This window comes from Cololabis saira, chromosome 18 (genome assembly GCF_033807715.1).
Source record: "Cololabis saira isolate AMF1-May2022 chromosome 18, fColSai1.1, whole genome shotgun sequence".
In the NCBI taxonomy this organism is placed as follows: domain Eukaryota; kingdom Metazoa; phylum Chordata; class Actinopteri; order Beloniformes; family Belonidae; genus Cololabis; species Cololabis saira.
Window position 1 is genome coordinate 7,321,843 of NC_084604.1, and position 25,441 is coordinate 7,347,283.

The following is a 25,441-nucleotide window of genomic DNA, read 5'->3' on the forward strand; positions in this document are numbered from 1 at the left end:
TTATTATCACTATTATTACTTGATTGCTGTTCTTTTAATTTCTTTAGACACTGATAATGTTAGTGTTCATTTATTCAGTTTACCATCATTGCCTCTCTCTCTCTCTCTCTCTCTCTCTCTCTCTCTCTCTCTCTCTCTCTCTCTCTCTCTCTCTCTCTCTCTCTCTCTCTCTCTCTCTCTCTCTTTCTCTCTCTCTCCCTCACACACACACACACGTATAATACATACAACTGATTCTGATAAATCGTTTTTACAGGACTGTCTCAGAAAAGATTAGATTAAGATTCCCAGAATATTCTAATTTTTCGATATAGGATATTTGAGTTTTTTCTTAAGGTGTAAACCATGATCAGCAATATTAAAATAATAAAAGGCTTGCAATATTTCAGTTGATTTTTAATGAATCCAGAATGTATGACATTTTTGTCCTGTCCTGTATATTGACATTGATGAAAATTTACAATGTGAACATATGAACACACACACACACACACACACACACACACACACACACACACACACACACACACACACACACACACACACACACACACACACACACACACACTATACAGAGGTTATTTATGAACATATAAACACACACACACATATCTATAAATTATTATTATTATTATTGTTATTATTATTAATATTATATTATTAATATTTCTACCGTATTATTATTATTAACATTATATTAGTATTAATTTTAACCATGTTTTTATTATTATTATTAATAATATTATTATTATATTATTATTATTTTCTACCATATTATTAGTATTATTAGTATTATTAATACTATATTATTATTATTACCATGTTTTTATTATTATTATTATTATTATTATTATTATTATATTATTATTATTTATACCATATTATTATTATTATTATTATTATTATTATTATTATTATTATTATTATTATTATTATTATTATTATTATGTGAAATTCTATTCATACTCCCCACCACGGGGAGGCAGTAGTGGTTGCTACAATGAAATGTCAACCGCCAATAAGCGTCAAAACCGAAACGACAAGAAGAAGAACGAGAGGGCGAAGAAGAAACGTCGCACCAATTTATTGCATTGTTTTTCATGTTATATAGAAGGTGTCTTTTAACACCATAGTTTGTTCTTGTAATATTAAAAGGCGAAGCTACAAAGGGAAATTTACATTCGTGAGAAGATTAAAAAAAATGCCCGTAAAGGTTGTATTGCATGAGAGCACGGAGCCAGCGTGCTAGCCGCTCTGCGCATGTGCAGCCGTGTTTATTAAAGTCCAATATTCAACACCAGGTGGATGGAGTTATGTCGCCGTTATCTTCACACCTCCTCAGATCCGCTCATATCGAGTAACGTAAAGGTAAATTAGTGAGTATTGGAGGGAGGATCTGCAGGGTGGAAGGATGAGCGTTCCGCTGGGAAGGACGGGGATGATCGGGCTGGCGGTCGGAGCCACCGCCGGGCTGGGACTGATCGCCATCATCGTTTACCGGGAGATCAGCAGACGGAGGTCCGGGAGACTCGCTGCTGAGACCCGGGGAGGGACCGGGCTCTGCGAGGGGGCTGGCGGGGCAGCGGCGCTGCTGCAGCGGCTGGACCAGCAGGGTGAGTGGGGGGGGTATTCCTTATTCCTTATTCCTTATTGCTTAAACCGGGAATGTCAAAGCAGAGGTATATTTAATGTCAAGATTAGCAGCACCTGTGAAACAGTCGACCATTGACTGTAAAAGAAATAATGAAGCTTTCCTTACCCACAGAAAATGAACAGAGCAGAGGTGTCAAAAGTATTCACATTCATTACTCAGGTAGAAGTATATATACTATAGTTTAAAAATACTCCTGTAGAAGTATCAACTCAAGTTTTTTACTCAAGTATAAATACAAAAGTACTGGTTTCAAAACTACTTAAAGTATAAAAGTAAAAGTAATGTAAGGGGGGAAAAAAGCCATTAAGGACAAAAGCCATTGAAAATGAATGTATCTTAGTATAATGTAATGTAAAGTAATATTAAAGTAATATTAAAGAACCATATATGTGTACTATTGAGCATTAACGTGTGTTTCAGAGAGCAGGAGATATGATGACTAGTTGCCTATAAGTATTGTAATGGTGCAAAAAGTCGAACTTCAGAGGCATGTTATCATTTATCCTAACCTTTATTGGAATGTACATCCAAGTTTAGTTGCAGGAATCTGAGGGAACGGATGTAAGAACAAAACTGGACAAGAACATCTGAAACAACCACAACCAAAATCACTCTATCCGGATGGAGCAATTTAACTGGATAGTTTTTTTTAAAGGCCGAAATGAAATAGAGTAACGAGGCTGTTTTTAAAATGTAAGGAGTAAAAAGTACAGATAATTGTGTGAAAATGTAAGGAGTAAAATTAAAAAGTCGTCTGAAAAATAATTACTCCAGTGAAGTATAAATAACCAAAATTTCTACTTAAGTAAGGTAACAAAGTATTTGTACTTTGTTACTTGACACCTCTGAAAATGAAGGTGGTCAAACATCCCTCCCAAGCATTTTTGAGCAACCAATCAGCATTTGAACATCACTCAAATAACCCAAGGAGAAGGGCTTGTGACACTTCACTTAATTTCTTGTCAAATGTTGATATCCATCTCTACATTATCTTTAGCCGTTATTCTTGTTAATAGTTGCAGGTATCTGCTGGAGCCTGTACCAGCTCTTTCTGTAAATGTTCCTTTCAATAATCATATCTACCTCATTCTGCTGCACCTTTTTACTTTTTAAAAATTGTATATACAGTATGTTAATAAGAGCTGTCATTTGTCTATTACCTATTTAGCTATTTACTGTAGAGCAGGGGTTTTCAATTCGGGTCCTCGGGCCTCCCTGCCCTGCATGTTTTAATGTTGCCTTGCATCAACACACCTGATTCTAATTAATGGTCCTCATTAGTTTGTCATCGAGGTCTGTACAACTCTGTTGATGACACAGCCACTTGTAGTATGGTGTGCTTAAAGCAGGGTAGCATCTAAAACAAGCAGGGCAGGGGGGCCCGAGGACCGGAATTGAAAACTCCTGCTGTAGAGTGAGCGATAACAACCAAATCAAATTCCATGTCTTGTCTGACCTGACCTGGCCAGATGAATGTGATTCTGATTCTGGGTGAACAGCAGGGATCCGTCCTGGGCAGGTCTCCAGACCGTCACAGGAACAGGGGATATAATCAAGAAGATCAGCCTGAAACACAGACAGAAGATGTGGGTGCTCACCTCCAAAGCACAAGGAGACAAACGTTTTTAAAAACAACCCTGGACTACTTATGGAAACAAAAAAAATTATTAAAAAAAAAAAAAAAGAACTGAAATCCCAGTTGTCTAAAATGGTCTTCCGTTGACTTTTGAACTGGGTTTTATTTAGCAAATGTAATGAAAGATACGTGTTCTTTTGTCTGGAGAACCAAGAAAGACTAATGGAATAAAGTTACAGGTTAATACAACTTTTAATCAAGTCAAGCACAAGGTTTTTTCCGGCCGGAGGAGACTTCTCTCAGACCACGTATGGTACAAGAGAAAATCACGACGTTTTCATGAGTCCAGTCTTTTTTATACTGAAAAGGAGGGTGTTCTTTGCAAATGATTTTCATTGGTTGAGGGAACGGGAAAAGACCCCCAAACGTGTCACTTCCAGCTCTACATTTCCTTTACTGTCTGTCTCCCATCTGAGGTGTCAAACCAGACCGCAGATCAGACCCCCCAATGCTAAACATCTGTGTCTCCCCATTGTCTTCTCTCAACAAATTGTATGTGTATTGCTATCAAGGGGAAATCACCTTAAGGTGTCACCTTTCCCCCGTCTCCTCTCCAACATTATGTGTATTGTATTTAACTTCTAATCTAATTTTTTTTGTCTACGCTTGGCTCTTAATCAGAATGAGATTACTTTGAAGAGAGCCTAGACAGTTTTGAGCTTCAATAATTTCATGAAATCCTAACAACTTCCACTCAAAACATGATTAATTCATGTTTTTCAAACCAACCATGTAAAACTGTCCACTGGGATATATAAATATGTGTTGTTTTTGTACCCCCCTTTTTATAAAATAGAACACCCTGCTTAGCTGTATAGACAAAACAGAGTCCCAATCCTGCAATATTACACATGACCACCAGATGTGAAGATACAAGCAGAGCAACAGAAGAAAAAAACCCACAAATATCAAGAACCATACATACGGATTAATATACAAATACATTCAACAACAATCATACATTTAAAGCTGTGGAAGTCTGAATATTCATATTGTAAACAATTGTACATCTCATAATGGATGAGCATTTCACAAATAAACCAAATAAATCAGTATAACCATGTGTCAAGTCCGTTATATATTCCAGTCAAAAATGGGGAAATCCCGGGGTCCAGGTTTACGGCAACAAAAAATAATCCATTGTTCTTCTGGAGACGAAAGCACACCCACTCCATGATTTCCTGTAGATCGGAGTCCTGCGTCCAGGTGATGAAAGTTGTCCTCCGATGTCTCCCAAGTTTTTTGCTGTTGCATCCAAGTAGCCTTTACTCAAGCATCCACTCAGGCCCTGGAATGTCTCTGTCATGGTCCTAGAGTGGCTCCTGCCACTCTGATAGACAAGGGAGTCTTCTCCTAGCCTGGAAAAGGTTTCATTCCATATCCCTGTATGACTCAAAAAACAGAACGGACAGGTTGCACGGTAATAACTGTCTATCTATAATCTCAGTTGAGCCTTGCCCCTTTGTAACAACTTTAAACAACAGATGTTAGTTATTAGAAAAATGGCATGCAAGTAGTTTGTATTCCTCTGACGTATTAACATTGTCTACTATCATTGTCTACTATCCCCCCATTTTTTTTTTTTTTTTTTTTTTTTCTTATTCTTTCAACAGGCACTTTGGACAGATAACCATCTTTTCAAACTAATCCCCCGAAAAACATAAAATAAAATATAAAAATCGTAAAATAATATCCAACCAGCTCTATGAAAAAGTATGTAAAACCGATGACCCATTGGAACAAAACAGTAGGAAATGAGTGTGTGCAGTATACCCATAATCACCCCAATACTGCAACACCAGGCATCCGCAGAAAACCTCGGCCTTTCAGCACCACAGGCTGCACCACAGAGCTGTAGACCTTCGCCAGTGTCCAAGCATAGTTTCGGCAGATACAGTTGCACCTTTTTAGAAGAAGACCCGGTCGTTATCCATCAGTCTTTTCTTCGTCAGCGTCTTGGGCGAGAGCCCACCTCGCATTCAGATGAAGTTCATACACAGCTTTGCAGCGTAGGAGATGGATCCGACGTTGATTTCTGCGGTTCTGTACCAGGGGTAACTTTCCAGTCAAGGTCCCACAGAAACCAGTGCAGCTCTACTTAGCACACTGCACACACCACATTTCTCTGGGTCATCAATCCTCCACCCTCTTTTTTTTTCTTTTTTTTCTACTAAAATCAAAAAAAAAAAAAAACATATAAGATCTGCATAAAATAAGAACAACCACAGCCGTTACAATACAAATTGATACCACCACACCTTTCCATTTACCAAAACATTAAGAGAACAAATCTCCAAGAATATTCTGAATACACTGTAGACACACTGTAAGGAGGCTTCTCCTCCCTGACTTGAAGGAACTTTCTGGCTCCTTAAATTAGGGGGGGGGGGGCTCGCAGGGGGAGAGAGCGCAAATTAATAACAGATATACATTATACATGACAAGCAAAACAATAATAGACAACAAAATTCTGTTATTTGACATTTCTTTTCATTTAAGTGTGTCCTTATGTGTTCAAACTTTACTTATGATCTGAAGTAATCGAATCTCTGACTACTTTAAATACTTTTAACACAAGTAGAATGTTTTAAGACATGGGAGTCGCTTGTTACGGGTAGTTTAAGGCAATCCAATAACTAAGGCAGAAAACTGCTAATCTCTGTATATGGGCCCAGGATTGCTTAGACTTCCAGAAACAAAACCTCCTGTCTGCTCATCGGTGTGGTTAACCACTGCAAACGTCATTCCAGATGAGGTCCCAAAATCATCTGAACTTCAGAATCATAAACAAAGTTACCCAGCCGTGCACGGACTTGACACACTATATTCATCAATACGTTAAGACATTAATATTATTATTCCCTATGGTATCACGTGTACACACATGTATATTTATATTCCGATTCCACTATAGTCTACTCCTACTGAGAAACCTACAGTGGAACCCTACTCCCATTAAGTTGACCAGCAAAGCGAGCTCCACATTGTCTCGCCCAGTGCCCCGACCGTCCACAACGGAAGCACAAGTTCCGACCAGACCGCGCATTGTTTGTCTGTCTTCCCTGTCCCCGGAAAGGTACACCACGCGTAAACGAATGTGGTCTCACCCCAGAGTGGGGGGAGTATGTATAGGGGGGGGGCAACTGAGGTGTCGGGGCAGAGGAGGAGGATGGGCCAGGGAGGTTGGGATCATAGTGGGGGGGGACTTGAGAGGGAGGGTGTAGGGGGGGGGGCAACTGAGGTGTCGGGACAGAGGAGGAGGATGGGCCAGGGAGGTTGGGATGGGGGTCTCTAGTTTGTAACATTTGTTTCTCAGATTTTTCATTATTGATCTTATCCCTAGATTCCTTTATTTGACTTTTCACCAATTGAGTTTGGAGAGCAATTATTTCTGCCCCCTCCCCCATTCTCTTTTCCACCATGTTATCTATATAAGTGATTACATGACAGGCCCATCCACGGTATGGGAGCTCAGGCAGGCCCACGACATTCTTTAATCCACTTTGAATAACAGGAGGGACGGAAGCCTCTACTGCTCTTCTGAAAATAAGTTCAGTGTTTTCATCCAGAGCTGGGTCTGCACCCGTTATATTAAGCCATAACTCTCGTACTCTCAGGAGATAAGTTGTGCCCCTCTCCTCTTGTGATATCGTGAACTTTAACTCGCTCAAGAAACATTGACAATCTGAATAAAATTTCTCTGCCTTATTTACAGCCTTGACGGCCCCCCTTTTCTTTAAGATGGCTGCTTTCTCCTTTTCCAAACAAGCTGCCTTTAGGCTCTCTGCAGCTTGTCGAATAATTGATGTAAATGTCTCTATATCAACAGCCCCTCCTTCTGTGTCGGGGAACAGGCCACGCTTCTGCATTTCCTCAACCCATAATACAAATCTGCGTCGGGCATTGTTACGATCAGATTTGGGAACCTTTTCTAACCACCTGGTCAGAGTCGAATACAGAATCGATTCAAAAGAGCCGGATTCACATTTCGACCACACATCGATCATTTTAATAGACAACATTCGTACACGCAAAATTATACACTAGGTATGTCCAGCTGCAAATGGATTAATTTCCCTGGATGGAGCTGTCTGATAAGAAGTTTCAACACGAAGTCACTCCGTGTGCTCAATCATTGAGGGTAACCCGACTCTCCACCAGCTTTATTTAACAGCTGGATACATCACCCTACTAACATACCCTTTTTTAACTACACCAATCCCAAAAAAAAATAAATCCCCGACAGTGTATCCGATCTGTTCAGGAGCAGCAATTCTGTTCTCATATAAAATGAGTTCATACACTGAACCATCAAATCAAATCGGATAAACAACCACCCACAAAAACAAACAATTATTTATTTATCTTACTAACTACTAACAGCTGACCGAATTAAACCCGGATTTTTAAGTGCTTTTTTGACTTCCCAAATGTAAACAGAAGAATTCAATTACACACAATCGCAGGCGCGCCAGCAATAACTTGCTGAGTTACAATTTTCACACAGTTCAAACGATTTTCTAATTTCACACAGTACTGACCGAGCCCATCTCGGATTTAAGCAAGCCCAACTTGACCGAGCCCAACTCGGATTTAACCAAGCCCAACTTGGATTTTCTAATTTCACACAGTACTGACCGAGCCCAACTCGGATTTAAGCAAGCCCAACTTGACCGAGCCCAACTCGGATTTAACCAAGCCCAACTTGACCGAGCCCAACTCGGATTTAACCAAGCCCAACTTGGATTTTCTAATTTCACACAGTACTGACCGAGCCCAACTCGGATTTAAGCAAGCCCAACTTGACCGAGCCCAACTCGGATTTAACCAAGCCCAACTTGGATTTTCTAATTACTTAAAAAAAATAAAAAATAAAAAATTAACATTGTGCATGACACACCAAAAGTCAAACCTGTCTATGTAAAAACCTATTTTTAATCTTTATGAGCTTGAGAAAAATTCAATCAGACAACCACTATTAATTTGATAAATCCAAATGTGCAGAATTTCTACTCATCAGCGGTTTCTGCTTACCTTATTTTGAGTAGTCAGGTTTTGGTTGTCTGCATGAAAACTTCCAGAGCTTCTCTCCACAATTCCACAGTCAGGAAACAACCAGATCACGTTTCAGGGTCACCATTGAAAGATACGTGTTCTTTTGTCTGGAGAACCAAGAAAGACTAATGGAATAAAGTTACAGGTTAATACAACTTTTAATCAAGTCAAGCACAAGGTTTTTTCCGGCCGGAGGAGACTTCTCTCAGACCACGTATGGTACAAGAGAAAATCACGACGTTTTCATGAGTCCAGTCTTTTTTATACTGAAAAGGAGGGTGTTCTTTGCAAATGATTTTCATTGGTTGAGGGAACGGGAAAAGACCCCCAAACGTGTCACTTCCAGCTCTACATTTCCTTTACTGTCTGTCTCCCATCTGAGGTGTCAAACCAGACCGCAGATCAGACCCCCCAATGCTAAACATCTGTGTCTCCCCATTGTCTTCTCTCAACAAATTGTATGTGTATTGCTATCAAGGGGAAATCACCTTAAGGTGTCACCTTTCCCCCGTCTCCTCTCCAACATTATGTGTATTGTATTTAACTTCTAATCTAATTTTTTTTGTCTACGCTTGGCTCTTAATCAGAATGAGATTACTTTGAAGAGAGCCTAGACAGTTTTGAGCTTCAATAATTTCATGAAATCCTAACAGTAAGATAAAAGTGTGAACTTAAATTTTAGACCAAATAAAGTTTAAGATTAAAAGAAATGATTCAGGTCAACACAGCAAAAGAGGATAGAGCTCCTTAAATAATCCTTTAAACATTTTTGGCCAGAAATGATTTTACTTACCGGTAAATAAATAACATGATGTTTTAACACCAGAAGGAGGAGGGAATCGCTGAGTTTAATGACTGTAGTATACATCATTCAGAACTAGTGATGCACCGAAATTAAATCTTGTGGCCGAAACCGAAAATAATAATAAACACTTGGCTGAATACCGAACAATACCGAACATGGTTCTTCGCAGTTTTTCTTTTATTTTGCGTAAAAAACGTATTTGCATAAATCAAATACATTTGATTTAGGCATGCTTTTCAAAGAAAAAAATCTTTTATAAAATTACAAGGTAGAAAATATTTATTGAACATAAAAAACATTTTTTAATTTCCCAGCATTATGTTGTTTTGGTTCCACCTGCTGGTGAATGTTAGGTAAAATTCTTATGTGGTTACTTTTTGGTTGGCCAACAATTTATGTTTGTGGTGCACAACCGGTACTGGAGCGGCCAGTCTATTTATATTACAACGCCGTTATTAATTGTTCTGTTTTTTTTCCCACTTATTCCACTGAACACCGAAAGTTTTTTTTTGCCATTTTCGGCCGAACAATCTGTGCATCACTATCACACAAGATGTGTCAAAATAATTGTTTCTCAAGTTTGGTCTGATGAGACCAAACTGGGGCTGGATGGGAACATGGATTCTGCTTTGGTGTACAGAGGAAAGGAGAGGCCTTTAACCCCCCAGACATGGCTCCCATGGTTCCCACCGTCAAACACGGAGGTGGGATCATCATGCTGTGCAGGGGGCAGTTTTGCTGTTTCAGGAACAGGGAACTTTGTCTGGGTGTAGGGGGTCATGGAAAAAGGAAAACGACATTCATATCCTGAGGAATAATGTAAATAAAACTATTCCCAGTTTAGTTTTAGGTCGCTGCTGGGTCTTTTAACAAGATAATTAAGTTATTCAAAACATTTAAATGTGAATCTTTTGTCAGACACCGAAAGCGAGGTCTTGGAGTGGCCTGCACACAGCGCAGCTCTCAGTCCAGGGTTAGAGTCCATGCTCCGGACGAACTCCAGCCCTTTAGGGTGAAAATGTGCTGAAATCCCTCGGGAGACACCGACCAACTGAGTGTTTGTTCCTGTCTGCTTCCAAATGAACACTGGTGACATTTCTCAATTTACTTTAGCGTCTGTGGGGCATAAACCTTTTTTGTTGAGCCTTGCTTGAGCAGTCGGTTCGGATTGAAGCGTTAAGTGTGATATTCCATTTGAACATTTTCTCATCTATTGCCATGGCAACCTGGATTTTTAGGTCTGTTTTGTCCGGTCCAAGCTCCTTAATCAGCTTCTTTTCCTCCGGCGAACGCCTCATGAAATTATTATTTTGTAATGAAACAACCAAATGTAGTTTTTCTGCTGCCATTGTCTCCTGTCTTGTCGTTGTGACTCCGTTTGTAGCGAGTGATTCGCGCATCTACAATGTCAGGGGTGTGACTTTGATTGACAGCTCATGAATCAATCAGATTGGATGAAGAATTACAGAAAACACGCTGATTGGCCACGCCCGGCCCCGGAGGAGAATCTTTGAGTAAGCAATTAGAGCCCAGCATGAAGTCACATGGAAGACTCACTCATTTGGCCATTGAAACCTCTGTATTTCAGTCTGCACAAAAAACAACTCTGAATAAATCCAGTATGGGATGGGAAGGCCTGAAAAATTAAAAGTCAGACATATTTTATGAGTGCACAGATGTGATAATTACTTTTTATTACGTAATTTATGTGTACTGTGTCTATATTTTTTCCTGTAATTTTAATGGGGGCGGCGCCCTAGCGCCCCCTATTGACAAGCCGCCACTGGTTCTGAGTCCATGCTAATGTCAGGTCCATCTCTGGTTGTGGTCTCCTCCTGCAGAGATGGAGGCCCAGCAGCAGGCGTTAGCGGCGGTGGAGGCCGCGGTGCAGGGACTGTCGCCCGAGCAGCAGCGGGAGCTCAGGAAACAGCTGGACCAGGTGCTGAACTGCGTGGCGTCACTGCGCTCCGAGGTGGCGGAGCTGAGGGGCGGCCTGCAGGACATCGCCCTGCAGATCATTCAAGACGTCAAGTGAGTTGGACTCAAGTCTGATGTCACCCAGACGTCCAGAGTCTCAGTCTGTTCATGATGGTCACGTAGTATTTCCATCAGAAGGAAGATGGAGCATGTTTGATAGATTTGGATTTGAAGATTTTTATTTCGAACATGCATGTTATATATATATATATATATACACACACACACACACGTGTTCAAAACGGAGAAGGATTGAAGTAATCACTTATCGAGTCCTACCCCTGAATCTTACATACATTCTTACATATAACAAGAGTTTCAATAAGCTTACTTATAAAACACACATAACCAAACACCCCTACTTTAATAACTGTTCTATACAGTGATATAAAACTCAATTATATGTATATATAAATATAGTCAAAAACCAAACAAATCAAAGCAAACAAAAAGAAAACGAAACAAACATCCAGCATTTAGTTGTTCTACTATGTATGTATGTATGTATGTATGTATGTATGTATGTATGTATGTATGTATGTATGTATGTATGTATGTAATAATAGAAGTAATTATAATGGATAGTATTACATTATCATTACTTTACTGTAATACTACAATATAATAGAGAACAATAGACATCAATGATATAACAATACTTTATTAACTATATAAGAGTAGATATGCTATTCAGGACTGTCTCAGAAAATTAGAATATTGTGATAAAGTTCTTTATTTTCTGTAATGCAATTAAAAAAAAAAAAAAAAAAAAAAAAAAATGTCATACATTCTGGATTCATTACAAATCAACTGAAATATTGCAAGCCTTTTATTATTTTAATATTGCTGATCATGGCTTACAGTTTAAGATTAAGATTCCCAGAATATTCTAATTTTTTTAAATAGGATATTTGAGTTTTCTTGAGTTTTCTTAAACTGTAAGCCATGATCAGCAATATTAAAATAGTAAAAGGCTTGCAATATTTCATTTGATTTGTAATGAATCCAGAATGTCTGACATTTTTACATTACAGAAAATAAAGCACTTTATAACAATATTCTAATTTTCTGAGACCGTCCTGTATATACTGGTTCTGGTATATAGAGGTCTGATAGAAAGAATAAAACATTTCATGGTGCAGTTTAACGTGCTCAGAGTTGTTTGACTCATATTTAATCCCCCCCCCGTTCAGAAAGGGGGTTGAGGAGAGTCAGCGGGTCCGGCGGCGCCGCCATCTGGTCCACAGAGAGCGCACGGACTCCACCAGCTCCAGCTCCATCTACTTCACTGCCAGCCAGGGGGCCAGTGCGCAAGGGGACACCAGTGAAGGAGGGTAAGTCCCGGGTTCAGCAGGGCTGGGGTCAGCCATGGCGCTTTAACCAGCACTTTAACATATATAAAGTGGTCTCCCCTCAGCCTGCCAACTCAGAGAAGGAGGAAAGCAACCAAATTCTGCAGAGTCTGTACAGCCGCCCGGATGAGCCGTCTAGTGTGATGTGGATCTACGAGCCAATAAGATTCTGCTCCTGTCATTACGTAACGTTTCTTAGCGGTGTATGGCGTCATTCAGGCAGCCAATCAGCACAGTGCCTGATTATCATAGCCCCGCCCACTCAGAATCCTGCATAGATAATGAGGTTAGAGAATGGGAAGATAAAAACATGGCTTAGAGGCTGAATTTCTCATTTATTTAGCAAAAACAATCAAAAGCTTGTTTTTAAGATCAGGGAGAACATCCACGCCAGGAGGTCTCATAACCCGCAACCACAAGGGGGGCTCCACAGAAACCATCCCGGCCCGGACGGATAGAGGAGTCCACACCACAGCGGTGAAGCCGTGGAGCAGAGCTCCACAACCATCCAGGCCAGAACCACCCCCAGGACGACACCCCTGCAGGCCAGAGTGACTCCCAGCATGGAGGCTCCCCATGAGGAAACACTAAAAGCTACAAGAAAGCAGGATAAGATAGGCTATGAGGGTAAAATACACACTAAAAGAGTTTAAACGTATAACATAATATCCTAAAAGTAGGTCTAGAAAGCAAGACCTGCTAAAACAAGCATAAGAACAACTTAAAACCATAAGACCTGGGTTAAAACTACAAGAACAGCTAGTTAAAACATGGGTATACAAGAAAGACTAAAAGCTAAAAGCCAAATTAAAAAGGTGAGTCTTGAGCTTTTAAAAGCATCAACAGTCTCCAGCAGGCTGTTCCACAGACGTGGGCCGGAGTAGTGAAAAGATGCCTCACCGTGGGTTACGGTTCTAACTTTGGGAATGATTAAAAGGCCGTTGCCGGACGACCTCAGGGTCCATGAGGGTTTATAGGGTAAAAGCAGATCAGACAGATAAGAAGGCCCCAGACCATTAAGAGAAAACTAATAAGAGAACCTTTAAAATCGATCCTGAAGCCAAATAAAGCCATGTATTGTTTCTGTCCAGGCTTGAGTTGAAGCTGTTTCTGCACACAGCTCACTGGGTTCCTTAGCTCGTCTGCAGCTTCTCTCTCAGCTGCTCCAGCTCATGTTGGTAGAGATGCTCGTGGCAGTGACGGCCCCTCCTTGAGGCCGCAGAGCGCTCTGATTGTTGTTCCTCGAGTTAAAGCACCCGTGTGACTGTGTGGTCGTGTGTGGCAGGTACACTACAGCCTACGCCGAGTCGGACTACACGGATGCAGACACGGACAGGGAGGAGGGCCGGCAGGAGCCCGAGCCGGAGTCTGAGGAGGATGAGGGACGGAGCTGTGCCACTGTGCTCACCCTCAGACAAGAGGAGTCCCAGGACGGAGAGCTGGAGGACAGGGAGCTGGATGGGAGGGAAGAGGAGGAGGAGGAGGATGAGGGGAACGTGCAGCTGCTGACGGAGGTTCCCAGCGGAGAGCTGGCTCTCCTCCTGGCTCAGAGTGACATCCTCCACACGGGAGATGCCCGTCTGAAAGCAGAAGGATTTCGACTGCTGCTGGATAACAGAGCAGAGGTGAGTCTCAGTTCCCCTCCCAGAGGTGAGCACCGGGACCCCCTGATCACATCTCCTCTCTGTCGAGTCGCTCCCTCTCCATCTTCTCCTCCTTGTCCATACGCTCTTTCTGCATCTCCTATTTATTTCAGCTCCCGGACAAATTCTCTGTCAAAACACAGCAATGAAAAGTAGTTATTTCATGAAAATACAACGAACTCCCAATATATAACGCCAGTTGCGTCTGCAGACGCAACTGACGTCTGCAGACGACAGTTCGGTCTCTGCACACAACATTTACGTCTGCAGAGACGTAACTGACGTCTCTGCACACGTCAGTTACGTCTCTGCACACGTCAGTTACCTCTGCGTTTGTGTGAAAGTTGCAGCAACAACCAGGTATCTGCTCTAACAGGACTTGGTCCACGTAGCTCATCCGTGGACACATCTCTAAAAGACAGGTTGTCTCCTCCTCCTCCCATGATGCTTTGCTGCTTCCAGATTCATTCTTATCTGAAAATGTCTCCGTCTCCCAGTCTTGCTGTTGCCGTTGGTCTTAATAACTTCCCCCTCCGCTTACGTAAGTGGTTCTTTCCTCTGGCCCAGCAAAGAGTTGGTGCTACCTTGGAACCGGTTCCTCTGGACCAGAGCCAGTTCTTTGGCCGTGGAAACAGAAAGCCCGGTTCCAAAGTCAGCACTGGCCCAGAACCAGAACCAGAACCAGAACCAGCCCTGGAACCGCTTTGGTGGAAAAGGAGTATCTGTAAACTTGAGAATAACAGAGAGAAAGACGTCCCTGTTTCCAGTCTTCCCACAGAGAAACATGGCTGACAGGACACCGGCTTCCTTGTATTTCGCACAGATAAGACTGGAGCTTTTAGGTGCTGCTCTTTTGTAGAACCAGCTGATTATTTTTTTCTTTTCTTTCCAGAACACAGCTTTTTAGAAAAAGTAACTAAAACATGCTGAACAAACGTGATGTTTTTGTACTGAACTGGGCTGAACTCTGATCATGTGCTGCTTGAATCGGCAGTACGGACACAGCAGGGAGTTCCTGTGGCGACTGGCTCGAGCCTACAGCGACATGTACAGGTCTTCTGAGGACAGGCACGACAAAAAGACATACGCACTCAAAGGTAAGGGACACACACACGCACACACACACACACACAACTTTCTATCTGTTATTAAATGGTAAGGAGTGTGAACTTTGGTCAGGGATGTGAGTCAAAGCAGTGTTGAGTTTGAGCAGGATATGTGTCCAGCGTTTTCAATAGTGATACAGGGCTGGTGACGGCACTGGGACATCTCTTCTGTGCCACAATGTGGTTTTAACCTGACAGTTTTCCCACGGTAGCTGGGAGGGAGTTCATGAAAATCGTGCACTTGGTGACAAGTTTTTTGATATTTGGCATGGTGTTAGGTATGGACATAAGGTTTTCAAAAACCACTGCAAACAAATTGGGACGGCCCCCTAGTGGCCAGTTTGCAGAAAATTCAAAATGAATCATTAGGCGAGGCGATAGAGGCGGCATTGTAGGTGTTAAGTGAGTTTAAATACGCACAGTTGATATTTTTTGTGTGTTATTTTAATAAAATCCTGTTCTTTCACTGTGACTTAGTTCTGAGGTTATTGTTCATCTTAATCCTGAATGAAGGTCACTGTTCTCACCCAGTGAGATTATTGACACTACTGTCCAATAAACAGAAAATTGCATTCCTTATAGTCGGGCTCACCTCCACGCACAGCCTGGGCTCTGGAACCCAACTCCTTGAGAGAGGTTGGACTCTCTTCCACTCTGGAGTTGCCCATGGTGAGAGGCGGCGAGCTGGTGTGGGCTTGCTAATAGCTCCCCAGCTCAGCCGCCATGTGTTGGAGTTCTCCCCACTTAGCGAGAGGGTCGCTTCCCTGCGCCTTCGGGTCGGGGATAGGTCTCTCACTGTCGTTTCGGCCTACGGGCCGAACGGCAGTGCAGAGTACCCGGCCTTCCTGGAGGCCCTGGGAGGGGTGCTGGAAAGTGCCCCAACTGGGGACTCCATCGTTCTGTTGGGGGACTTCAACGCTCACGTGGGCAGCGACAGTGTTACCTGGAGAGGTGTGATTGGGAGGAACGGCCTCCCCGATCTGAACCCGAGTGGTGTTTTGTTGTTGGACTTCTGTGCTAGCCACAGTCTGTCCATCACGAACACCATGTTCGAGCATAAGGGTGTCCATCAGTGCACGTGGCACCAGGACACCCTAGGCCGGAGGTCAATGATCGACTTTGTTGTCGTTTCATCTGACCTTCGGCCGTATGTCTTGGACACTCGGGTGAAGAGAGGGGCTGAGCTGTCAACCGATCACCACCTGGTGGTGAGTTGGATCCGCTGGCAGGGGAGGAAGCTGGTCAGACCTGGAAGACCCAAGCGTATCGTGAGGGTCTGCTGGGAACGTCTGGCAGATTCCCCTGTCAGGGAGGTCTTCAACTCCCACCTCCGGGAGAGCTTTGACCGGATTCCGAGGGAGGCCGGAGACATTGAGTCCGAATGGACCATGTTCTCCACTTCCATTGTTGACGCGGCCGTCCGGAGCTGCGGCCGTAAGGTCTCCGGCGCCTGTCGCGGCGGCAATCCCCGAACCCGGTGGTGGACACCGGAAGTAAGGGATGCCGTCAAGCTGAAGAAGGAGTCCTACCGAGCCTGGCTAGCTCGGCGGACTCCCGAGGCAGCTGACGGGTACCGGCAGGCCAAGCGGACTGCGGCCCGGGCGGTCGCGGAAGCAAAAACTCGGGTCTGGGAAAAGTTCGGGGAGGCCATGGAGGAGGACTACCGGTCGGCCTCGAGGAAATTCTGGCAAACCATCCGGCGCCTCAGGAGGGGGAAGCAGTGCTCCACCAACACTGTTTACAGTGGAGGAGGGGAGCTGTTGACCTCGACTGGGGACATCGTCGGGCGGTGGAAGGAATACTTCGAGGATCTCCTCAATCCCGCTGACACGCCTTCCGTTGAGGAAGCAGAGGCTGAGGACTCAGAGGTTGACTCATTCATCACCCAAGCTGAAGTCACTGAGGTAGTTCGGAAGCTCCTCGGTGGCAAGGCACCGGGGGTGGATGAGATCCGCCCTGAGTACCTCAAGTCTCTGGATGTTGCGGGGCTGTCGTGGCTGACACGCCTCTGCAGCATCGCGTGGCAGTCGGGGACAGTGCCTCTGGACTGGCAGACCGGGGTGGTGGTCCCTCTCTTCAAAAAGGGGGACCGGAGGGTGTGTTCCAACTACCGGGGAATCACACTCCTCAGCCTCCCGGGGAAAGTCTATTCCAGGGTGCTGGAGAGGAGAATTCGGCCGATAGTCGAACCTCGGATTCAAGAGGAACAATGCGGTTTTCGTCCCGGTCGTGGAACACTGGACCAGCTCTACACCCTCCGCAGGGTGCTCGAGGGCGCATGGGAGTTTGCCCAACCAGTCCACATGTGTTTTGTGGACTTGGAGAAGGCTTTCGACCGTGTCCCACGTGGCGTCCTGTGGGGGGTGCTCCGAGAGTATGGGGTCGGAGGCCCTCTGTTGAGGGCTGTACGGTCCCTGTATGACCGGAGCAGGAGCTTGGTTCGCATTGCCGGCAGTAAGTCAGACCTGTTCCCGGTGCGTGTTGGACTCCGGCAGGGTTGCCCTTTGTCACCGGTTCTGTTCATTATTTTTATGGACAGAATTTCTAGGCGCAGCCAGGGGCCGGAGGGGGTACGGTTCGGGAGCCACTTGATTTCATCTCTGCTTTTTGCAGATGATGTGGTCTTGTTGGCTCCCTCGAGCCAGGACCTTCAGCATGCACTGGGGCGGTTTGCAGCCGAGTGTGAAGCAGCTGGGATGAGAATCAGCACCTCTAAGTCTGAGGCCATGGTTCTCGACCGGAAAAAGGTGGCTTGCACCCTCCAGGTCGGGGGAGAGTTCCTGCCTCAGGTGGAGGAGTTCAAGTATCTTGGGGTCTTGTTCACGAGTGAGGGGAGAACGGAGCGCGAGATCGACAGGCGGATCGGCGCGGCGGCCGCAGTAATGCGGTCATTGTATCGGTCCGTCGTGGTGAAGAGGGAGCTGAGCCGAAAGGCAAAGCTCTCGGTTTACCGGTCGATCTACGTTCCCACCCTCACCTATGGTCATGAACTCTGGGTCATGACCGAAAGAACGGGATCCCGGATACAAGCGGCCGAAATGAGTTTCCTCCGCAGGGTGGCGGGGCGCTCCCTTAGAGATAGGGTGAGGAGCTCTGTCACCCGGGAGGAGCTCGGAGTAGAGCCGCTGCTCCTCCACATCGAGAGGAGCCAGCTGAGGTGGCTCGGGCACCTGTATAGGATGCCCCCTGGACGCCTCCCTCGTGAGGTGTTCCAGGCATGTCCCACCGGGAGGAGGCCCCGAGGAAGACCCAGGACACGCTGGAGTGACTATGTCGCTCGGCTGGCCTGGGAACGCCTTGGAGTCCCCCCGGAAGAGCTGGAGGAAGTGTCCGGGGAGAGGGAAGTCTGGGGATCCCTGCTCCGACTGCTGCCCCCGCGACCCGGACTCGGATAATGCGGTGGACAATGGATGGATGGATGCATTCCTTGGGGGTGAAAATAGGGGTCTAGAGCCATCTATAATTTTTCTATGTGACTTAATTCTAGAGATAGTTTTTTGGGCAAAAAAATTACCTTGAAAATTAAATTTGACATTCAACATGACCTTGAAATAGGAAATGTATCTCAGAATTATATTCCTAGCACCAAAAAAGGAGAGAAAGTGACAATATTCAACAATCTAGGACTAAGAGAAACTGAAATATGACCTTTGGTCTTTTCTGCGGGAGCCATTTTGGATTTTCTGCAAACCGGCCACTGGGGGGCGTCACAATTTGTTTGCTGTGGTTTTTGAAAACCTTATGTCCATAACTAACACCATGCAAAATATCAAAAACATGTCACCAAGTGCACAATCTTTATGATTTTTGACATATTCCCTCCCAGCTATGGATGTTGACTTAAAAAGAGAAGGGATGAACTGCTAAAGGGCTGAGTCTTCTCTCTCCCAGGGCCGAGCAGAGGAAACCTCGCTCACCTCTGCAGCAGATGTTTACTAGCAGCAGCTAAAGTGTGTTGCACTAAACTAGAAATAAGCACATGGGGATTACAGAGCATTTGTGTCAAACATGTTCTGTGGGGGAACTTTTGAAGCAGCACCAAGGACTTTTCCTGTTAAAATACCAAAGTTTCAGTTGTCTCTTGTGACGATCCTCCCCGATGTTGCACGTCAACAATGATGAGGCCAGTTCACATAGCGACCCTGGACATCTGGGCAGAGGAGGTTAGGAAAGTATAGAAGTGCTGTGGAAGGGGAACTGAGACTGGGACCACGTAGGAGCTGAGGCAAGAAGGATAGTCGTAGAAGTGGTTTAACCAGAGATGTTCTATAAACGAGACAGCCCACTAGGGTTGTGTTTCCTGTATCTGTGTCACGTGGGTTTCCCCACTGCCCCTTCGGGAGACTAACAGCAGCTCCTGAGTCTATTGAGTCCTATGGGAAAAGTGAACGTGAGCACAGATTATTACCAATTCCTTCGCCCCATAGTAACCTAAGTAAATATGGGGCCCATTTTTCAAAAGCCACAAACCTTCTGAACATTCTGACACCAAAATGGCAATGTTCAGACCAACAGATTAGGAGAAAAGGAACTTTGTTTGAGACCTGTCTGTCTGAGCAACACACTCTCGTGAGATTTGGCTCTCATAGCTAATAATATAATATAATATAATATAATAATAATACATAGCTCTGCTCAGTCGTCGGTCACTGCAGAACTGCCAAAGTCGTTTTCCCATCAGATAAAATGAAGTTTAAAACTAAAATAAAACTGGCTTCTTTGCTTAATAATACTGTTATTGTTATTATTGAAGTCTTTTTGGAAGGGAAAAAAAATATTAGACTGATCTGATGATCTTGTACTGGGTGGGCGACCACGCCCACTTAGGAGACAGGAAGTGGATACCATTTCATACCATTGGCAGTAACGGCAATGCGCTACAACAATAAGCTAAAGATGACAAAGGCTCCTGTATGCTCCTTTAACGTACTGGTGCACGTAGTGGGTGGACGCAGCTCTTGCTGGCGTGCGTACTGTTGTTGGTCCTTTGCTCCCCAAAGTCTCAAAATACACAAATGATGATGAATGACGAGGAGCTTTAAGAAGCTGTGACACCCCGGTTGTTTACCCATAATCCTTCCCTCTGGCTCCTCCTGCAGGTCGAGAGGAGGCCGAGGCCGCCCTGCAGATCAACGGACTCAACGCTGAATGTCACAAATGGTAAAAACACTGAAAAGATATTTCTTCAATTCAATTCCATGTTATTTCTCTATTTCCTCGATTACAACAGAAGTTGTCTTTTGGATCTTTCCAGACATTTGAAATAAATGTTCTAGTCGAATGTTTTATTTCTGATCATTTACTTTTCATGCCACAATGATCCTGGTTGTGTGTGCAGGTTTGCTGTGCTGAGCAGGCTGTCCTCCGTGCACGAGAGCGTGCACAGCAAACTCAAGAGCAGCTTCATACTGAAGGTATGGCGGTCAGGATGGTCAGGATGTTTGTTTGAGGATTATTTCTGGAAGATTGTGCAGTCAGCAGACAAACTGGTGAGGGGTGAGGGGTCGGGGCGGGTTACTAGAGGAAACACAAACCTGCCCTGAACCCGGAGCTCTAAACGCAGGAGAGAGACGGCACTGAAACACGTTTGGAGCTCTTGAGAAGGACCCTTGTTTCTGCACTGAGGCTGGTAACCATGCCGGCCAGACGGCCGGCCAGACGGCCGGCCAAGCTTTGCTCGGTGGAACTAAGGGTGCTTTCAGACCTGTGGCCCGTTTGTTTTGTTCCGATTCAGGGGCTAAATCGATACAGTTGTTTTGTTTCTCGTTTGTGGCGTTTCTGTTCACAAGGCAAACGTCTGTACCGTTTCAAAGCTGTTAACAAATGCCATGCGCGAACCAGCTGCTCTCTGATTGGTCAAATGAACGCGGAAGGAGTTTCCTCTTCTGTACCCCGGGATAAACGACACGCCCCTTTCAGCGCAGACCGCAGACCGCAGCCGCCGGCTTTAGGCCGCGTTACACCAACGCAGAGCCTACGGCATAGGCTCTGCGTCGATTTAACGCGGAACCATAAATCAGGCTTTACCCATTCATGTATGTGCGACCGCTCGGAGCAGAGCGGAGCTCAGCGGCGGACGAGAGGCCGCCTGCCGCAGGGTTTGCGCTGCGCAAACCCTGCCCGAATTGAACATTTTTTAATTCACCGTGCCGCGCTGGCACGACCTCTCGGCCCGTCCAATAAGAGAGAAGGAGGTGGAGGCTGCGCCGACTCTTCTCCTTGCGCCGCGGTCGCACATACACAATGAATGGAGTTGTATCGGTTGCTGTGTGGATTATGTTCTCACTACAAATAAAAAAAATGAACCGTTTCAGGTCTCGATTGGAATCGGGCCGAGACCACCTCTCCTAGGCGATCTCGGATCGCTTGTTTTGTGCCGTTTCACAGCGCGATTGCCGTGTTCACATATACCAAACGTTCCGATCTTGAGGGGGAAACGTTCCCTGTATCGGAACAACTGCTCCAAACGGGACAGGTGTGAAAGCACCCTTAGACACAGACAGAGAGTTTGACTGACTGAAAATACTCATGACCATCACAGATTCTATTATTCAGTGTCCGAATGACTAAAGTTAGTAAAGACGGCGCAGTAACGCAGTGATGACCAGGCCTAACGTTCTAACCACAGATCCAGGTTCTGTAGCACAGATGACTGTAACGTGGCCTTCATGCTGCTTCACTGCTGCGTCTCTGTTCCCCCAGGAGCACCTGCAGCGCGCCATGGCCCGCTCTGACGACGACCCCACCTGCTACTTCCTGCTGGGCCGCTGGCACTACGAGGTGAGCTCCCGGTACCGGCTTGGGTCCGGCCAGCCCACACGTGCACGTTGCTCAGGGCTGTTTCTGTTTTGCAGCTCGCCTCCCTGGACTGGCTGGAGAGGAAGGCGGCGGCGGCCCTCTACCCGAGCCCCCCCACCTGCACGCTGCACGACGCCCTGGAGAACTTCCTCAAAGTACGTGTCCCCCGTAGAGACGTAGAGACGCCGAGAGCTGCACTTCATCGTGACTGCCTTCCTTCCTGCAGTTGTTCAGTCCTCTGGAGACGGGATGAATGGCTGAGCTGTTTTATTCACCAGGTTCAGAATCACATGCTGATCTGGGTGGAAAACCTTTCAGCTCTTCTCCACTGATTTATACCAGATTAGCATCTATGAAATCCACCATGCACGTCATAGCTAAGATATTGAGAAGCACTCTGAGACACATGACACATCCAGGACGTCCAACTTGACAGGTTTCCGAAGGCCAGGTGAAAGTCAGCAGACACTGAAACGGTTTTTTTGCCTCCATCTGTTTTATGTATTTTTTTATGTTTTGTTTTTTTAACAAACGCACATTTTGAGGTTATTCATGAATACGTTGCAGGGGCTCCTGAGCTTTTCACGGTTGTTGTTTATCATGCACGTATGTTAGGATGTGTGAATATGTGTGTGCAGGCAGAGGAGCTGAGTCCAGGCTTCTCCAGGACTGTGAGACTCTACATTGCCAAGGTAAAGAAACACGTTCACTGACATCACTCTTGAAGTTGGTGTACTAACTAAACACCGGGCGTCTGGAATTACTCCCAGCAAATATTGAAGTAAAAATACATGTTCTTGAATACTAGGGGTGTAACAATATATCGTGCCACGAAATTTCGCGATACAAAAAACGTCACGATACGTGTCGTGGAGGTGACAAACGCGAGCGCGATATTGGGTTATTAATATTAATCTATTGTGTTTACTAGTAACATCCTATTGGTGCAGCGGGATCACGTGACCAAAATCTTACTCCGCTCAGAAGAAACTAGTACCGTTTTGCGTCCCGATCAAGGGACTCTTGGGGGGTTTTGAGCTCTGAACTTTTACTTCTAAGGTGAGCATGAATCAATCTTTTTTATGATGTAAAGATTGTGTCGTCCCCAAATGTGTGAGCGGGATGAAACGATAGCAGTTCACCTTACGGCCTCAGGCTGGAGCAGGTGAAGCTCTGAGCTCTGTCAGAAGATACAGGACCGTCTCAGAAAATTAGAATATTGTGATTTTCTGTAATGCAATTACAAAAACATAAATGTCATACATTCTGGATTCATTACAAATCAACTGAAATATTGCAAGCCTTTTATTATTTTAATATTGCTGATCATGGCTTACAGCTTAAGAAAACTCATCCTATATAAAATATCCTATCTCAAAAAATGTGAATATTCTGGGAATCTTAAACTGTAAACCATGATCAGCAATATTAAAATAATAAAAGGCTTGCAATATTTCAGTTGATTTGTAATGAATCCAGAATGTATGACATTTATGTTTTTGTAATTGCATTACAGAAAATCACAATATTCTAATTTTCTGAGACGGTCCTGTAAATAACAGTCATGTTGCATTAGGAGTTTGGGACTTTTCATAGTTTATTTATTTACTTTTATTTAATTGTAGTTGTTAAATTTCTGGAAAAGAAAAAAGTCAAGTCATACATGAGAGAAACTATTCAGTTTGTGGTTAAATATTTGTACTTGTATGAAACTGAAGATGCATAATGCAAACCTGACATTTACTTTTAGTTCAGTTTGTGGAAAATGGTTGGCCTGGCTTTCTCTTTAAAACTTGAACAGTTATAAAGCATTACAAACTGTAACAATAGGGCAAATGCACAGTATTGTTTTATATTTTGTGTCTTTCAAATAAAAGACAATTTTTTCCAGTCATATGTTCCTCATTCAAGGTTGTTAAAAAACTACTGCTATAATATCGTATTGTATAATAACGTATCGTTATCGTGACCTCAGTATCGTGTCGTGAGATTAGTGTATCGTTACACCCCTATTGAATTTGTAAATCCTGTCTCGGTGTAAGCGTCCGCCTGCTGCAGGTGGGCAAATAATCATATTTGTCTCATTTTTGTCTCCATTCCTATTTGAAATCTGCTGTTGTCTTTCTCCGTCTGATTGAGTCTCGTGGTTTGTAATTTGTGATTTTGCAGACTACTAGCTAATCCCCCCACTTGTGTTTGCCCTGTAGTGTCACCAGGAGCTGGGAAACGTGTCCGAGGCTGCAAACTGGGCCACGCTGGCCCTGAACATGCCCCCCAACTCTGAAAACACTCCCAATGATGTGAGACGCTCGTCATGCTCGTCTGGAGCATCTGTAGCTGTAGATCACAGTTAAAGACATTTCATCAGGTGGATTATCTGTTGTTTGAGATTGCACAACAAATATTTGCATTTAACATTTTGCTGTTTTTTTTGTTCCCCCCTTCATTTCCCAGGATGAAGAAACGGCTGAAGTAGAGGCTAACCTTCGAATCCTAACAGACCGAAAAATGTGAATTATTTCCTACTGACATTTTGCATTCGTCTAACTGACCCACAAATGACTTCTGTTTGGCTGCTTGTTGTACTATTGCTGTGAAAATGGGTTTTATTGATGTTTATTTTGTGCAAACCTTAATCTGACTTGTCTTTTTTTTAAATTATTATTATTTAATTGCTATTTTTTAGCAAACTGTGTTCTGATCTTTGTGTTAATTTCACACGCATCACGTTCCTTAAAATGTAATTGACATTTTATCACATCCCTGTCCTCTACTTCTGGTATAATTTGTTCAAAGAAGAGACAGAAAGTTAAAACCTGTACAAAAAAACCCCCAAATCCTTGCTTTTTTCCCTCTTGCATTCCTACTTTTAGGTTGACACACTCACACACGCACGCACGCACACACACACCAGTGACTCTGATTTGAAGGTACTTTGAACGAGAAGGATCTAAAAAATGAGGATGGATTCACCTCAAACCTGTCAACGTATTTTTCATTGGAAGCTTCATGTGTGAGAGAAATGACCAGCCTTGTAAAAGTTCACTGTGCAACATTTAAAACAACCATGCCTTGTCTTCCTTTCTGCTGAGACTAAAACATCTAACATCCTCGCTGAGGCTTGTGTGTCTTTGTTTTAGTTCTTTAGTTTTCGTTTTTCTTGACGCTTTCTTGTTGAGGAAACTACAAATAATAAAGTTTACAGTCCTTTCCCAGATTGATTTGTGGCAACATTTGATTCTCAATGCTTACATCTATCCCTTGTGTCATTCTGTTAACACATGAATGCTGCAGACCAGCAAACTGCTGAGAATTCATGTTCTGGGTCTCTGGAAAGATCCTAGAGACAACTTTTGTTGTTTTAGACGCTATATAAATAGAATTGAAAATAATTCATCAGGGGTTGATGATGCGC

At 44.1% G+C, this 25,441-nt stretch overlaps 1 protein-coding gene across 2 annotated transcripts; it reads left to right on the forward strand.

Moving 5' to 3' along the window:
- The first annotated feature begins 1,036 nt into the window (after positions 1-1,036).
- On the forward strand, positions 1,037-25,139 carry rmdn3 (regulator of microtubule dynamics 3). 2 transcript variants are annotated; one of them, XM_061746481.1, is made up of 12 exons: positions 1,037-1,613; positions 10,992-11,181; positions 12,321-12,461; positions 13,765-14,104; positions 15,117-15,219; positions 20,328-20,388; positions 20,567-20,642; positions 21,931-22,008; positions 22,083-22,181; positions 22,665-22,718; positions 24,234-24,394; positions 24,481-25,139. In XM_061746481.1, the coding sequence occupies exons 1-11, from the start codon at positions 1,412-1,414 to the stop codon at positions 24,378-24,380; spliced, it is 1,491 nt and encodes a 496-aa protein (XP_061602465.1). In that variant the 5' UTR covers positions 1,037-1,411; the 3' UTR covers positions 24,381-24,394; positions 24,481-25,139. The 2 variants fall into 2 exon arrangements, with proteins under 2 accessions (XP_061602465.1, XP_061602464.1); XM_061746480.1 differs by having other exon boundaries at positions 24,234-24,326.
- The last annotated feature ends 302 nt before the right edge of the window (positions 25,140-25,441 follow it).